The sequence below is a fragment of the Lepidothrix coronata genome, unplaced genomic scaffold (assembly GCF_001604755.1).
Source record: "Lepidothrix coronata isolate B3197 unplaced genomic scaffold, Lepidothrix_coronata-1.0 Scaffold30, whole genome shotgun sequence".
In the NCBI taxonomy this organism is placed as follows: Eukaryota; Metazoa; Chordata; class Aves; order Passeriformes; family Pipridae; genus Lepidothrix; species Lepidothrix coronata.
The window spans coordinates 1439333-1456094 of NW_016690210.1; the positions used below are offsets into that span (position 1 = coordinate 1439333).

Genomic DNA, 16762 nt, shown 5'->3' on the forward strand with positions numbered 1-16762 from the left:
GCATTAATTCACTGTCAAGTGGCTCAAGGTTTAAAGCACGACGGTACCATCGACTAAATTAATGCAGAGTTGGATCAAAGTCAAGCTATATCTGAAAATTTTTATGTGGACAACTGACTTTATCAAAAAAAAAAAAAAAAAGAAGACCTATTCACGGGGGTTGATATTTAAAGTTTTTTATTATTTATTCAAAGAACACATATTTGGAATCACAAAAAAAACAGAGGAAAAAAAGATTCACCAAATATTGCAGAATACAAGGTGTACAGACACTTGAACTTGTGTCTATTTCTGGCACTCCATTTCTTTTCTGTATGTGGTACATAAAACTGAAATGTGCATATTGACTGTGGCATTCGTTGCATACAGATGACTTCCCCTCCGAGGAACATTTTGGATATAGTTACATTTGGCTCTCTGGGAGCACTTTTTGATATCTTCTTTCCCAAGCAGCTGTTCACATTGCTCCTTTAAGGCTCATTCCTGCCATCATTCAGAAACGCAGTGGAACTTCTCACCTGCAACAAGCCTTATCAGATATTTAAGTAAATAAAGCAGCAGAGGAGACAAGGCAGAAACCTCACAACAAGCTGTTGCATGAGAGCACAAGCCCTGCTGTGATGGGAGGACAGAAAGGTCACACACACAGCATCTCACATGCAGCAGATGCACAGTTATTACAAGACTTCTCTAGGTCTGTGGAAAACAGGACAAGAAGAACTTTTACCAAACAGCATGAAAAAAAGACAAGTTTTCTCTGAGACACTTAAAGGCTATGCTATATCTCCTATGCTCCAAAAACTATGCGCTTCTTTGACTGGAGCTGCTTTAGCCAGAAGTGTGGTAACGTATCTTAGCAACAGCAGCAAGGGGGAAGACTTACTGTACTGTAAAAGAATTAAAACAAAATGCATATAGCTGCTGACTGTTATAAATACATCCCTACCACTCTGAGGGGGTGTTCCATTATACTCCTGATTACTTTTCACATTCCCTTTTCCAAAGGGGCGGGGGCATTTCTCCGGTTTTCAGCTCACCCATGAAGAGCCCCGAGCATTTTAATTCCCCTTCAGCTACAGCTCCGACTAGACAGGCCCTACAGTGTAACCTGTCACCATCCCAGCTACATTAGGAAAAGCCATTACTGTAGCACCCCGGAGATAACCTCTTTGTGTGAGCTGTGCTGCCACTCCCTCAGGTGTTCAGCTGCCATCAGCCCGCAGCAGCTTTTCCCTGCTGTGTCGGGAGCAGGTGAGACCAGACATACCAGGACTGCAATATTTCACATTCCTACTTGTCAGGCAAACAGAAAGCTTTGTGCAGCAGGGGAACTTCGCACAATTTCACCTTTTACTAAGGTGTGTAGTTTCCCCACAAGTACAATAACCTCTTTGAGAGCAAGCTTCATCTATGCCCTCTCCTCCAGTCCCCAGCCAGGCCAAGGTCCTTGCAGGCTTCCCACCTCCCCTGCAGCACTTTCCTCCCTGTGGAGAGTTCCACCAAACAGGACAGGGGCCACATCCCACTCCTGCCCGGGGGGAAAGCATCCAACTGCACAAGAAGACAAGAAGCACTGATCTGATGTAAGGGAGAACCTACAAAGTGAGTGCAAGAGCTCCAGATTTTAAATGACAGAGCCAGAGCACTAAAAACATCAGTGAAAAAATGTGAAAACACCTTTTTTTTTTTTTCTTCTTTCTTCAGCAAGTGAAGGTGGGCTCCCATTTTCTTTTTAAGGATTATTCTCTGCAAGCAACTCTGACAATGGCTACGATTACAGCCTCACCTGAGTATCCTCCCAGCAAATAGTTTGCTCAGCCTTCCTGGGAATGAACACTACTGCTGTTTGCCTTCTAGTGAAACTTCATTTAATAGCCGTGAAACACCTGGAAATCTTGTGGATGATTACTCCAGCTCAAGGAAGGGAGGGAGCTCTTTCTGTTTACTATGGCAGGGGAGGGATCTTAGTCCACGCAGCTTAGCTCAGATTTAGACACGAGGAGTGACCAGGTGGTTGCCTAGGACAGCAAATTGATCAGCGGACAGCGAGAGCACACACGACTAAGGCTGAGTAATTTTCAACTTTAACTACTACACAGGATGGGGGGAAGGGTCAGAAACAGCCACAAAGTGGCTCTGCTGAGACTTGCCCGGTGTTATATTTCAAGGCTTTTGGACTATCTGCTCCATCCAGGCATCTATCTGGCGCTGTCATTACTCCAGAGATGTAGAGACTAATTTCATCCTAAGTGTTCCCATCCTTCAAAAGGCCGCACTTGACTGCCGTTATTAACTCCGTGCATGATGAAGACGTTCAAAAAGCCTCGCAGGCTTTCTCCCAAGCAGACGCCTTGCCCGCCTCGCTCCTGCCAGCGCAGCAGACGAATTTCCACACGCACATCCATCCACTCGCCCGCTCCTCGCACACGGACACCCGTGCGGGAGACACACCCGCATCCCCGGGTGACCCCGCATTCCCACCTCCGCCTCCTCCTGACCGAGCACAGCCTCTGCTCCCGCGGGGTGGCGAGGGGAGCCCTGGCAGGTTGCGGGCGGGGATCCCCGCTCCTTTAGGGCTTTCGGAAACTTTTCTCCCTTCCGTGCCGTCACGCTCCGATAGCGGGGCTGTGGGCTGGGCTGAGCTGGATTAGGCTGAGCCGAGCCCTGCCGGGAAGTTTCTCCCGAGGGCCCTGGGTCGGAGCAAGTTTCCCGCACGGTCCCCGGGCAGCCGGAGCGCTCGGAGCTTTGGGGACCGTGCGGGAGGAACGCGAGGTGGAGCTCGCTTCGGGGGAGGGGGAGATGGAGCCGGGGCGTGGGTAAGCCGCTCCCTTCTCCTTCCTCCTCCTCCTCCTCCTCCTCCTCCTTCCCCCTCGGCTGCTCCCGTCTGGCAGCCTGGCGGCCGCTGCCTCCGGCCGGAGCCGCCGCACTTGGGAAGCGGCCCCCGCGCTGCCGCCGGGATGGGGACGCCGCTGGCGGCTCCCGGATTCCTGCTCCTCCTGGCCGGCACCACGGGGCTCTGCCGGGCTCTCTTCTCGCTGCCGCTCCGCGTGTCCCGTCCCGCCGCCCCCGGCGGGTCCCCGCCCGCCCCGGTGGTGCTGCGGCCGGGGGGCAGCGCCCCGCAGCAGGACCCCGCCGGGGGCGCGGACGGCTTGGCCCTGGCCTCGGATCCCGGCGGCACCCTCAACTTTTTGGCCATGGTGGAGAACCTCCAGGGCGACTCCGGCCGCGGCTACTACCTGGAGATGCTGATCGGGACCCCGCCGCAGGCGGTAGGAGAGGGATGGGGGATGCGGGCTTGGGGGAAGAGTGGGAGGGGGGCAAACTTCTTCTGGGTGGGAACGAATCTGCGGGCCCTTCCCCCGCCCGGCCCAAACGCAACTTTCTCCCGGTGCTCAGTGCTGGCGCCTCCCTCCTTCTCCCTTTCCCTCCCCCCCTTCCCGAGAGATGGTGCCGGTGCTCGGCGCGGGGGAGCGGCGGCAGCAGACGGGAGTTTCCAGGGGCCGGGAAAGAGGGATGGAAGGAGAAAGGCGCATCCTCTGCGCTCTCCCGAGCCCCGGCTGCCCAGCCCCGGCTGTCCTGTCCTGCCCCGACCCGGTGACCGCTCGGGAAATCCCGGGGACCCGGTCCCCGGTTTTAGGCTGTGTCACGGCGTTTGAATCCGCAGCGAGTTGCTCTGTCGGTTCGAAATGACCGTGTTTTTGGAGACAGAGGGTGCTTTTTTTATTCATTGCTTTTTTTAAGCTGCTTTGCATCGTGATTGTGCGCTTTGGTGGATCTTCCCGGTGCTCCCGGGAGAATCGCTCGAAATCTTCCTGCTGAACTAAGTGATGGCTGGGGAAAACCAGCCCCTTCTGTCGAGAATCCATGTGTTACTCATTAACAGCGCAAAGAACGATTGTGTTCTGAATATTGTTTTCGAATAGACCGTGTTGCCCTGAATCTCCCCCTTGGGTTTTTTTTTTGTTTGTTTGTTTGGTTTTTTTGCCATGTAGTTGCTCTTTCATCTGTGTCATGAGATCCCAGGAGGAGCGGTGCTGGGCTGCTGGTGGGGATGACTAGTCAGCTGAGTGGGGATTAATTTCCTGAGAGTCCTCGGGGCTTTCCCTCAGAACTTCGTGTTTGCTTCAGGAGTTTAGGTCCTTCTGTTCCCAGTGTACACAAATAAAAAAAAAAAATTCCTTATTCTTCTACTTAACTCCTCTACGTGGTAAAAAGCCAATGAATGCCAAAATGCCCAGCCAACAGGAAGTGTTCAGCTGTCATTACATTTTTGGACATCTGTAAACTCTTTCTTCTTTACACTTCTAATGTGAGAGGACTGGCCACATCATCACTCTCATCGAAGTGTACCACACTGGGATCAATACATGTATTGAGAAAGGCTGGTGTGATCAATAAATGGAGTTTTAAAAAAAACCCAAAACCTAACTAGGTCTGGCGTATCAAGGTGTGGCCCCACAGCCACAGAGGCCACGAAATAATTTTTTCTCTCTGTCGAACGCTGCATATTTGACCGGTTCTGTTCCTGTGGCGTTGTGAGTGCTTCGTTACTCCAGGGAACATTCAAACATTCAATACTGGTTTCTGCCAGGATCAAGACACCAGAGTTGATCGGGCTAATAATCCAATTCAGTGTGTCTTAAATGAAAAAAAATAATTTCAGGTAGAAAAAGTGCCTATCAAGCGTATCATCTCCTTATGTGTCTTAGGGGGATTCTGCAATTGGAAGAAATGGAGAAGGAAAAATGTGACATGCTTTTAATAATATGACTGGAGGTCTAAGAGGGAGAAATGTGCTGCCCTCAGTACACCCAGAGGCTTCACTTACGCTTAACAACTCCTATTACTTGTATTACAGGTGATGTAAGGTTTCAGCTAAACTTGCCTCTGATTTCTTTTTCCACCTGGAAAAAAAAAAAAAAAGCTTTGAATGTGATTGCAAAGCTTTTACTGTTTTGAACTACTTCTGAGTTCTTGCAGAGTTAATTATTTAAAAGACTGCTACTGGTGTTTAGCACATGTGAGGTTTTCTTCGCAAGTAGGCCCACCGAGGTTGTAAGTAAGGTTATAAATGCGATTGTGCTTCCAAAATCAGATCTTGGTATGTAGTGACTCAGTAGAGTGCAGTTAAAATTTATTCTCTACTTTTGATGAGGCAGAATTTGTTATCTCGTTCCCCGCCTGAAACTGGAAGGCTTAAAGATCACAAATGTACTTGTTGTTTTTTCCGCTTTGCAATGAATAGTATAAAGCTACAAAGCTGCTACTGGTGCTACTTGAATCCTTCACATGCTGATGCTAAAAGCAAGTGTCTGGATACTGCCAAGCATTGGGATTGTGTTAAGCTCCTTGTGCAAGTAGTTTCCGGAGTTGGAGTGGGCTGTGCACGATCATGTAGAAAAGGAGAGGTGTCTCTTACTGATTTAAACGCTCCTCCCAACCTGACTTTGCTTCACGTCAGAAGCTGCAGCGTAAAGTGATGCTTGGACACTTTCCAGTGCCTGAAGGGAGCCTAAAAGAAGGATGGAGAGGGACTTTTTAACAAGACCATGGAGTGACAGGCTTCAAACTGAAAGAGAGTAGGTTTAGGTTAGATATTAGGAAGAAGTTCTGTGCTGTGAGGGTGGTGAGGCCCTGGCATAGGTTGCCCAGAGAAGCTATGGCTGCCCCATCCCTGGAAGTGTTCAAGGCCAGGTTGGACGGGGCTTGGAGCAACCTAGGCTAGTGGAAGGTGTCCCTGCCCATGGCAGAGGGTTGGAACCAGATGTTCTTTAAGATTCCTTCTGACCCAGGCCATTCTATGATTCCTTTATGCTTGCACCCCTCCAACATGTGGGGAATTCCCAGGCTAACTCCCTTCCTCACCCAGGCCTGCCTAGCACTGCCAAGCCCACGCAGCAGGTAATGCTCTCCTGACATTTTGCCAAGGAGGAAGAAGGATACTGGCAGAGGAGAGCAGCAGAGCAGCACAGCTCCGCTTCCGCGCTGTCGGAGCAGGAGGGTGGATGGCAGAGCTGCCCTGGATGGCCTTGAAGAGAGGGGATGAGTAAATGCACACAGGGCAGTAGTGGACCACGACCATCTAGCAGGCTGTGAGAAGAGGCACCAGACTTAAATGTCATGGTTACAACAGTGTTGGCACCTGGTAACTTTGCAAGTGTGTGCGTCAAGCGTCGGGAGCTGCTGTGCCAGGATGGGGAATGAACGTTTGTGAACGACTTCAGCACTACTGAGCTTGCTTCGCCGCTCAGCTGCATTTTTAGAAATTTTCCTTTTTTTTTTTAATTTCTGTTCTTGGAAGGAAGCTACTATGACAGAATTTCGTTTTTCGGGTCGTTTAAGGCACGCTTTTTTGGCTTTGGTTCCAATTCTGATTTGTCATATAGCAGATAAACACAGCCCAGAACTGCGATTCACAATGGCAGTTCTGAAACACTTGTTCTGACGGTACAAAAATAGAGCAGCTGTGTGAAGTCAAATTTATTTTATTTCCAAGACAGGAAACTTCAGTGCAGCCAATCCAGTTTTGCAAAGTGTTTGCAGCCAAAGTGTTTCTGATCATTTACAGTTTTACAATACAGTATCCTTCCTAATCCTATCAGATCTCCAGACTAGCTACCAGGTGGTGTCAAATGTCATTACTCCCACTAATTCCTATTCATTCACATGTAGACCTATTTAAGAATTATGTGAAAGGTGGAAAAGGTGTATTGTATTGAAGAATATGATGTATTTGTCCCTTATTTCATGGATGTATTACTATATGTCCTACTTCTGACAGATTATGTGCTTTATACCTGTCTGTATAGGTGCACTTCTTCCAATTCCAGATTTAAATAAGAGGTGCCAAGAGCCCAGTATGAATTGTGTGCACTGTTCTTAGTTATTTCTTTAAATAATCTGATGGAATTCCTTTGCTCTATCTTTTATTATTTTGCCTCCCCTGAGATTATAAGCACTGTGAAAAACTGAATCAAAGATCATTTAGGGTTTTTTGCTATCTTCACTGCAGTTCTCTTCATATTCATTTTGTTTCTCCTACGAGCCTTTGACCAAAAGAATAGTCAAACCCTTAAAAAACCCCCATGTTCTTCACAGCTTTCTTGAAGTCCATCTGGACTGCATTAAATGCTTGCAAGGAAAGTACCATTGCCTCATCTTGCCTCTTGTGCTAGTCCTCGTGGTGTGAGCTGGTAGTCCTGCTGATCCCACTGCATTTCCAAACTGTGTTTTTATTGAGACCAGGTAAATGTTATTCCTGCAGCTTCACTGTGAAGAGAGGCCGGGCTTGTGCCTCCTGAGAGCTGAGATCACATAGCTCTGGTCTGATGAGCGGGTGTTGAAACCACAGCAGGATCCCAGTTGTGCTCTGAATGCCACAGCTCCCTTTTTTCAGTGTCAGTTTTTTTCATTCTGTGCGTGAAGAGGGTTTATCTGCTGGTCTTCCTAATGGCAGTTTGTTCTGTGCAGGGGGTGAGCAAAAACCTGTTCTGTAAACTTGCTCTGAAGTTTTAAGGTCAGAGTGGGTGCTGGGTCTAACAGCCTTCACTGTGAAACACAAACTCCACTTCCCATATAATTGGTGGGAGGTTATCTTTGCTTCAGATTCTTCCAGCTATTAAAAAAAAGAAGGGTAAGGAAGGATATGTATTAAGTACCTCAAGTGTGTCATGGACTCTTAGAATTTATGGCTTCGTGTTTTGAAGGTGATGAACACATGCATCAGCAAGTTCTCAACTGGCAGCCATTCCTCCTTAATTGCTGATGGCCTTTATTCCCTGAGTGTTGGAAGGAATGAAGATTGTGAGGGAAGATTCAACTGCTCTTGTAATTTCCCTGCTTCACTAGTCACGCTGTAGTAGGTGATAAGAGCCTGATTTCTGGAGCTGGGCTATTCCCCAAGAAGCTAAGCTCTGCTTTCTTAATTTTGCTGGAAAGGGGTTACTGTCTTTCTAGATACAAGAAGTTTGAAAAATGTGATCTCTCTCCGTTCAAATATCAGAAGGCAAGTTCCATCTCAAGCCTCTTTTTCTGTCTTTTTGTTTTGCTTTAGTTTTTTTTAATAATTACTTGAGTCTTTTGTGTTTATTTTTTAATTCTTTATGAAAGCTGAAGAAAGGAGGGGTTGAGAAGCAAAGATGAGTGCTGTGGTGCATTGGAGTATTTTGAGGTGGCAGGGTCAAAATCCCTCCATGTCCACCTAATGGAAGTACTATTGAAGTGCAAAATATTCCTGTTGTTAAACAGTGAGTAAATTTTGGTCGTTGTTATTGGACGCTTACAAAATAAAAATGAAAAGGACCTGGCAGTCCTTTTCAGGATTAATACAGTGAATGTAGCTTGGTGGGGTGTGAGGTATTTTTGACCACAGACAAAGCAAATAAACATACCAGGTTTGGGTTGACAGAAAAGTCCCTGCCTTTACAAATTAGCATTCCAGCACCTCCTACCACCCAGAATTAGCTCTGGTAAAAGGGACTGCGTGGGAGTAGAGCCTGTACTATAGAAATAACCCAAAACATGAGTAATAATTGCAATGCAGCTGCCCTAAGCAGGATATAGCACTTTAAGTGTTTTATAGGAAGGCTTTGTCCTTCTGTGTGTGTAAGTGAGCTGTGATATCCATGCACAGGGTGACACTAAATGGAAGAGGCTCATTGTGGTTGTTCCTCAGGATGTAGAGCCTCACTAGCTGCTCCTTTAAAGGTGCTTTCCCCTCTTCAGAGAAATAGTGGACACTTTACTTTCCAGGGTTGCTGGTCGTAGCAACTGTGCATTCAGACCCTGGTGGGTCAGGGCAGAGGAGCTGTTGTGAGGAGCAAGAGTGGTGGCAAGAGGTGCTGTCAGGCTCACATTTTTTACCGCTCCTTGGATTTCATTCCCTGTCAAGGCAAAAGCATCAGTTAAATTTGGAAAGAGAAAAGCAGAGGGTGAGCAAATAACTGTTTTGCCTGATTAAAGAGTAACTGAGTTGGGATTTGGAGTAGAAATTAGATGAAAATGAAACAGTGGACAAAAGAAAGCCCGTGTGCAATTTCCATGTGTTTGGATGATTTGGATTATTAAGGAAGGAATATTTTTTTCTTTTTGTTGTTTTTCTTTTTCCCCCCTTTTTTTCCCCCTCTAACCGGAGGACTGTGAGCTCTTAGGGATAGTGTCTGGCAAGACAGATTTAAAAAGTCCTACACTTTGCAGAGGTCTTCATTTTCTTGAAGGGCACTTACGACTTTGAGTATGCAAGGACACGTTAGCTATTAAATTGCCTCCACATATTATTATCTTTGAAATTTTCTCACTTACTGTGGGTGAAACAAGCCTGACCTGAAACGTTATCTGCTCGTGGTCAGGTATAACTCCATCTGAAAAAGGAAGCTGGTAAAATGGCATACCCTTGCACGTGGGCCAGCATGAGTGGGACAGACCTCTCTCCCCTTTCCTACTGCCTGTAAAATACAGATGTAATTGCACAAACACTTGTGTAAATAAGTGGAGGAACTTGTTGCTTCTATTTCAGCGCAGATTAGGACTTGAAGTCAAATCTTCAAAGTAAAGGAGGCAGCTCTCAGCTGCCTCAGAAAAGGAAGTGTTTTTTCCTGCCACTGGTGAGCCTGTCCTGCATCTTGCTGCTTTTCAGCCTGGGTTTGCTCTATGTATCTGAGCTCATGACGCAAAAGCAGATACCACACTGCTGTTCAAATCAAAAGTTTTACGTTTGAGTTTGTATCCATTAGTTCATAGTCCTTCAGAGCACTTCAAGTAGCCCAGGACTAGAACAGATTTATATTTGCAATTTTTTGCACACAAACTCCTCCCTTTGTTTTAAAAGAGCAAGTTGGCTGCCTGTCTGTCTCCTCTGCCCCTGCCTCCATCACAGCCACCCGCGTGACTGGCATTAAAGAACTGAGGGAATAGGAACCAGCTTACTTGGGTTGGTAACAGTCTAGTTGAGACAAAGACCTCAGCATGAGCAATCCACTGTGCTTTTCCTGGCAAATTCAACACACAGCAAAGGTCCTCTACCACTGGCAGCACCTGAGGTAGCTTGAGCACGTCTCCATCAACTCCCTGTTTTTGGTTTTGCCACGGCAGCGTGCTCTGCGCAGCAAAGGGTGCAGCAGCCTAGAACCACCCGAGAGCCTCACCAAGGAGTTTGGTAAACTTCTCCCCCTTGGGATGAAAGTTTGGCCACTGAAGCTGCTGGTGCCCACACGCCCAGCCCTTTGAACAGGCTTCCTCCAGGCGTGGCTCTCCGCTGGGCTTTGGGCCGCGCTCATCCCAGAGCAGCCGCGTAGCAAACTCATCTCTTGAGCCTTCAGAAGGCCTTGGGCCAGAGGCAGTGTTTGCTCCATCTTTTGCCAAAAGTTGATAAAATAATACCTTTCTTCCCCTCTTCTCTCTTTTCCCTCAGTACTTCCTTCATTCTTCATTTTGCTGGTCTCTCCTACTGCTCTCGCTGCCTTTTTTATGGCCGAGAGTATTTTATGGGGAGGGCAGCAGGGGACAGATGTTCTAGAGCAGTTTTGTTTTTCTAAGAATCCTCCTCAAAGAGATGAAACCTGTGGGGTATGGTGAGGACGCAATTTGAGGAAAATAAGCTAGATGGGGAAAAAAGATTTTATTCGAGTGAAAATTGCAATTCATTTAATACAATTAATGTGTCATAATTAGGCCCTTTTGAAGGGAATCTGTTAAGACAGTAATTGCACTCTGCAATCTTTTTTCCCCTCGCTGCTGCTTACTAATAATTTGATATTCTGAAAAATAAATTACTTGTAGATTTTGTCCTATTTGCTCAGCTTGTGAGTACTAAAATTAGTTGATTTTATTTGGCTTTATGGTTGGCTTATTTTTGTACCTATTTACTAGCAAAAACTGCTGTTAAGCTAGATTGTGTGTGTTTAGGGAAGATGTCTGTGTCACATAGTAGTCTGCTCTCATTTTAAAAGAGGAAAGGTATTAATGCTTGCAGTAACACTTGGTGAGCTTCTTCTCCCTATACACAAATGAGTCTGTTCTTAGGGATCCAAAACTCCAAACCCAGCATTTTTGTTTTAAAGAAAAAGAGATGACAACTCGAGAACTGAGAGTCACCTTCCCACTTGAGGGAGGGATTAAAGGCCAGGTCCTGCCACTTGACAGTGAAAAAAATAATTGGATGTTTTTGGCAGCCATCTCTCAGATAATTACTTGATATTTGTTAGGGATCTGGTTGTGAGAGTGGCTCGTAGAAGAGCACCTCAGAGCCCGCTGTGACACTGCAGCTGGTGCTCAGGCTCGTATCAAGGCCAGATGAGAGAATTTTCTAACCCACCCAGGCTCTTTCTGCTTCCTACTTTCCTGCCATAGGAAGCTTCCTACCAGAGAAGATCAAGCATTTGGGGCTTCTATGGAAATAAAAGGCTTACCTGCTGTGTCATCCTATGGAAGGCTGGGTTCTGCATGTGCCCCCTTGGGAATTTTGCTGTGGTGTTAAGGAAGAAGTAAATTTGGAAGGTTGCCTTTGGCAGCAATAGCTTTGTCATAGAAAATAAAATACTGGGGTGTCCATTTCAACTGCAGGCTTTGGATCCATTTTTGAAGTTGCGGCTTCGTGAAATCTGAAGGCAGATTTTGGGGGTTTTTTCTCTCGTTTTTTCTCTACCTAAATAGAAACTTTCCTTCCAAAATTCCATTAAGATACCTGCTGATACAGAAACCTTGGCTGTCAGTGTTTGCAGCCTGAGAAATTAACAGTTGTAGTGTCTTTTCAAGGGCAGGCTGGATGGGGCTCTGACCAAACTGGTCTAGTGGAAGGTGTCCCTGCCTGCGGCAGGAGGGTTGGAATAAGATGATCTTTAAGGTCCCTTCAAACCCTCTGCCATTCCATGATTGAAGAGGGAACACACTGTATCAATTTGGAAGGTCTTCAGGGCAGTATTACCCTGCTGCTAAAGCGTGGTGTGGAAAGACCTGTGCTTTTATTCACTGTGCTGCCTTAGTACACGTCTGCTACGGGTAAGAGTGAAATGTGAGGCGTGTCAGAAAATGATTCATCAATCCTACTGCTACTTTTCTGTGACTAAAGAGATTTTTATTTAATACATTCATTTTTCTTCTCAGTGACTCTCGGGTTGCAAATAAGACAAAGGAGTTCAAAGGTGGTCACACTTCCCAAAAGTCTGAGAAGCACTGTAGCAAGATAACATCTGATGCAGTCACAGTGCTTCAGTTTAACTGTCACAGAATAATCTTCTCATTACTTCTCGGGATGCAAAGTCCTTCAGGGAATAACACAAACATTTCACATGATCCAAAGTGCCATATTTTTGCATTTGAACTGCTGAGATAAATAATGGGGGGAGGGAGGGTGGGAAAAGCTCGAAAAATTTCTCAGGAGCTGTAGTAAGGAATGCTGGTGCCTGTTGCATGCTCCTGGTAAAATTAACTTTCATTTGCACTCTGATGAGCCTTGAGGTTAACTCTGTATTGGCAAGTGACCAAATCCTAGTGATACTGCCTGTAGGTTTTTGGTCAGGTTTGGAAGCTTTCTCAATGGCAGGCTTGCACAACGTCTAATGTTGGTAGTGGGTGAAATTCCACAATTCCAGTGCCCTGAGCACCAACAGCTCCAACGTGGCTGCACTTGCTGCCTTCCCTGTAGTGTGTAAAATGAACCTGAGGTACCAGACAATCACAGACAGATTTGGGTTGGAAGGGACCTTAAAAATCATCTAGTTCCAACTCCCATCACGCATCTGCCATCTCACAGTGGGTTATAACCCTTGGCCAAAGTAGGAGTAGCTTAGTCCTACACACAGGTTGATATCTGGAGGAATGGATAGTAGGAATGTGTCTTCCTTGTGTTGTTGTGATGCGTCCTGGCAGACTTCATCAACCTGAGAGCATAACAAAGTCTTTTAACTTCCTGCCCTACAAACTCAGCCCAGTATCTGGAAATAAAGCTGTGTTCCTGCATGCTTCTATGTTCTCCTGCGTAATCAAGATTTTTATAGTGGAACTTGTTTAACAATTGTATTGATGTATGAGCCACGGGCAAAGCTGGTTCATTTCCCAGAGCTGCTGCCTCTACAGTATTAGCCAAGGTAAAGACTAAAGTACGAATGTTTGAGGAGAGAGAGGAATAAACGAGTCCAATAGCAGGGGGAGGAACAGTGCTGCTTTTAGAAAAGAGAACTAAAAAATCGTATCTTACTTCACTTGAGAGTCAAAACTGCCTTTTAAATGGTCCTGCCAAAATTTTAGGTAGAAATGTTAGAATAAATATGAATAAAAAATGTGATTCTTATTTTTAATAAATCAGGCTCATCATTTTGACAGTGCTTAATAGCCTGTTTTCTTTTTTTCCCCAATCAAATAGTCCTTCCTGCTATTAATGGAATGTAATGCTGCTTTCTGTTTGTGCCTTTGAACTCCCTTGTATAATTCCGGGGAACACCCATGATGACAATCAAATTCTGCTTGGTAATATCCTAAATAGGTCAGGTGCAATGGGGAGCAAAAGCCTTCTGTCTGTTGTATTCCCTTTATTAATTACCGGGGAAATAAAACCTCCGCGGTTGCGTCACCTTGTTTGTGCTCTGAGACCTGGGGCTGCCTGAGAACATTCCTGCCGCCTCCAAAGATGCCACGGAGCAGTGGGAAGCTGCCTGGCCCTTCACCTCTTCCCCAGAGGTATGGCACAGCTTTTCTAGCAGGGAGTGCAATCAGAATAACCAAATTCCAGTCCTTGTGGTTGATGTAGCCAAATTTCTTTCGGTTTTTATCCTGATCTCTTCCCACCCTCCCTTCGCCTGCACCAGCAGATCCAGTCGTGTCCCTTTACCATCCATGTAGCAGCAGCCCAGTAAGTATGTGAAAGTGTGGGATTCTTGGCATAAAGGGAGGAAGAGAGGTGGGAGCTGCTATGGACAGGTGAAGAACAGGTAGTTCAAGGGAGTTAGGGGATGGGGGTCAGTCTTTTCAGCTCTCCAGGCTGACACATCCCAGCTCTCATGTGTTAAATAAAATCTGGCAGTGCTGCAAATCCAGTCCTGAAGAACAAGTTATGGCATTTTTATTGCAGAGGTCATACCTTGAAGTACAGGGAGTTCTCAGCTGGCTTTCCAAGGTGTGTGCTAATTTATTTGCCTCTCCGTGATCTCAGCTAATGCAGGCATCTCAGCCTGTGAATGTGGGATTGGTGGTAGTTTCTTGGCCTCCCAGATTAAGAGGCTGCTTTCACAGCCATGAACTTCACTTAAGCAGCAAGGTGGGAGTTCCCGTGTAATCATCCATTGAATTCCGTGTTTTGGGAAGGTTGGTTGTCTCACTGTTGCAGTGTATGGGTAAAGAAAACCTGGGGGAAAAAGATGCTTATCCACTTTGGTTTTGCTACCATGTTTTAGGGGAAAATGTCTGAGAGCATTCAGTGTCCTTCTTGAAGAAAAGCACTAAAAAAACATAAGGAGGACTCCCTGAAGCTGGAAGGATGTTATGATGAGTGGTGGCCCCACTGTGTGGGGAAGAGCTAGTTCTGGGGAGAACAGATAGACTTGATGAGTCAGGAGTGTCCTGCCTTCACCTCTCCTCCTCACAGCTCCCCAGGCTTTGAAAAGCCTTTGCTAACAAACACCCGTCTCCAAAACCAACATCTTGACAGAGGAGGGGAAAAAAAACCTGAAAAGAGTTGTGTCACTGCAAGAGCGAGTTGATGGGGGAAGGAGAGGTGAGAAAGTAGACCTGGTGTGCAGCCTTCTGAAAACTCTGCTCTGTCTCACTGCTGTCCTGCATGCTTCGTTTTCTTCCTACTTGCCTTTGAGATGCAGCCTTTTTCCAAAGTTACTTGCTGCCTTCAAATCATAGAATCATAGAATGGCCTGGGTTGGAAGTGACCTTAAAGATTATCCCATTCCAACCCCCTGCCATGGGCAGGGACACCTTCCACTAGCCCAGGTTGCTCCAAGCCCCATCCAGCCTGGCCTTGGACACTTCCAGGGATGGGACATCCACAACTTCTCTGGGCAACCTGTGCCAGGGCCTCACCACCCTCACAGGCAACAATTTTTTTCTAATATCTAATCTAAACTTTCTCTCTGTCAGTTTGAAGCCATTCCCCCTTATCCTGTCACTGCACACTCTCGTAAATGGTCTCTCTCTCAAAAAAAATATGTATTAAAAAAAGCTTCTTAAAATTGAAGAAGCAACTTTGGCACTTGGTTTCACATCTCCAGTGCAATTTGAAAGCCAGGGTCTTACTTAAATTGGAGACTGAAGTTCGGATTTTTGACGTGAAGGGGACCCTTTAATGGAGATAGAAATAAAGGAGTGAGACTGAACCTCTCCTGGAAGGTTTCTGCCTGCTGCTGAAGGATAAGGATGCTGTGGTGTCTCTGACAAAAAGGGAGATGACCAAAAAAAATAACAGTGCTCATGGGGCCAGAGATCCCTCCTTGCCTAGTCTCAAGAAAATGAGCAATGGGCTTCATAAACAATATTGAAGTTTGAAATGTGGCCCTTGATTAATTTTGTTATTTCCAAATGGCAGAATAAACATGGGCAGTGAGTCAGGTGTAGAAGCTTGTACAGGGTAAGGAAGGTTTAAATACCAGTCAGTTCAAACCTCCTTGGGTTTACTTAGTCTGGCTTGGCTCTCTGCAAATGCATAAAACTGTTTTGGTCTAACTGCAGCTGGAGGGTTGTTGGTTTAGTTTCAAAACAAACTTTTTTTGGTAGTGTAGGACTTCTGAAGGTAGGTAGAGAAGAGCTAAAAATGCCTTTTTTTTTTTTTTTTTCCCAGACAGCAGTTTCTCTGAGTCTAATGAACAATAGAGGAAAAGAAAAAAATGACCTGACAGAATAAATTGGAAGCTAATTTTGCAGAGCAAAAGCCTTGGAAAATTGAAATTCTGAACTTTATGCAGCTTCTAACTGTAATCATTCACTGAGTATAATATATTAATGCAGGCTTACTGATTTCATTTCCTTAGGAAAAAAAAAAGCAAAACAATAAAGCAAAAAGCCCTCCTTGATACTGTATTCTGAAAGGCAGTTTATTAGCATGGTGAGTCCCTTTCTCCTTTATTTTTGCCCCTACAAAAAAAAAAAAAAAAATAAAAAACCACCAACCTCTAAAATTCTTTGACGTGATTATACTTTTTTAGAAGGATCATGCCCTAAGTACTGCTGGTAAACAGAATAGCCATAGCAGACATTTAGCCTCAGACACTTGAGGTGGATGGTTTGTTGTTTTTTCAGTGAGGTGATTGTCTTTTTTTATTTTCTTGCAGAGAAAGTTTCGCTTCAGGTCAACTGAAATAATTTGACAGTGGTTTTCTCGGGAACGGAGCGAGACGGGCTGTGGTGGAGCACAAGGGTACAAGTGCACAGAGGCTTGCTGAGGGAGCTGTCTGGAAAGAGTGAAACCCTTTTTTGCTTCCTGATGGTGTCTGTGCCCCTGGATTGTGAAATACAAGTGTGCAACCCTTCTATCACCTCCGCCGCTGTCCCATTTACCGTGGAGCTGGAAGCTCTCCTTCTCCTCAAGTCTTCCTGCAGTGCCCATTAGCCATCTGATGTGACTGGCCACTGCTCCAAAGAGCTCGAAATCCTGCCAGACAGTGTCCAGCAGGTCTGCTTTGCAGTGGTAACACTCTGTGGTTTCCAAGTGAGAAAGGGGGTTTAGGCTGAGAAGGTGACTATGAAATCAGTGATGCCGTTCACGAGCGTTGTCTCCAAAAGTGAGGCTCTTTTTAGCTATTGAATTTTTGAATTAATAGCTGTCTCT

General features: G+C 45.9%; 1 protein-coding gene across 1 annotated transcript in view; it reads left to right on the top strand.

The window, feature by feature from the left end:
• Window positions 1-803: 803 nt before the first annotated feature.
• BACE2 (beta-site APP-cleaving enzyme 2) overlaps window positions 804-16762 on the top strand; it is a 52676-nt gene continuing 36717 nt past the window's right edge. The window contains exons 1-5 of the mRNA XM_017810870.1: window positions 804-843; window positions 1199-1251; window positions 1705-1790; window positions 2270-2545; window positions 2729-3269. Of these exons, the coding sequence (XP_017666359.1) occupies window positions 804-843; window positions 1199-1251; window positions 1705-1790; window positions 2270-2545; window positions 2729-3269 (996 nt within the window). The remainder of the gene's footprint in view (window positions 844-1198; window positions 1252-1704; window positions 1791-2269; window positions 2546-2728; window positions 3270-16762) is intronic.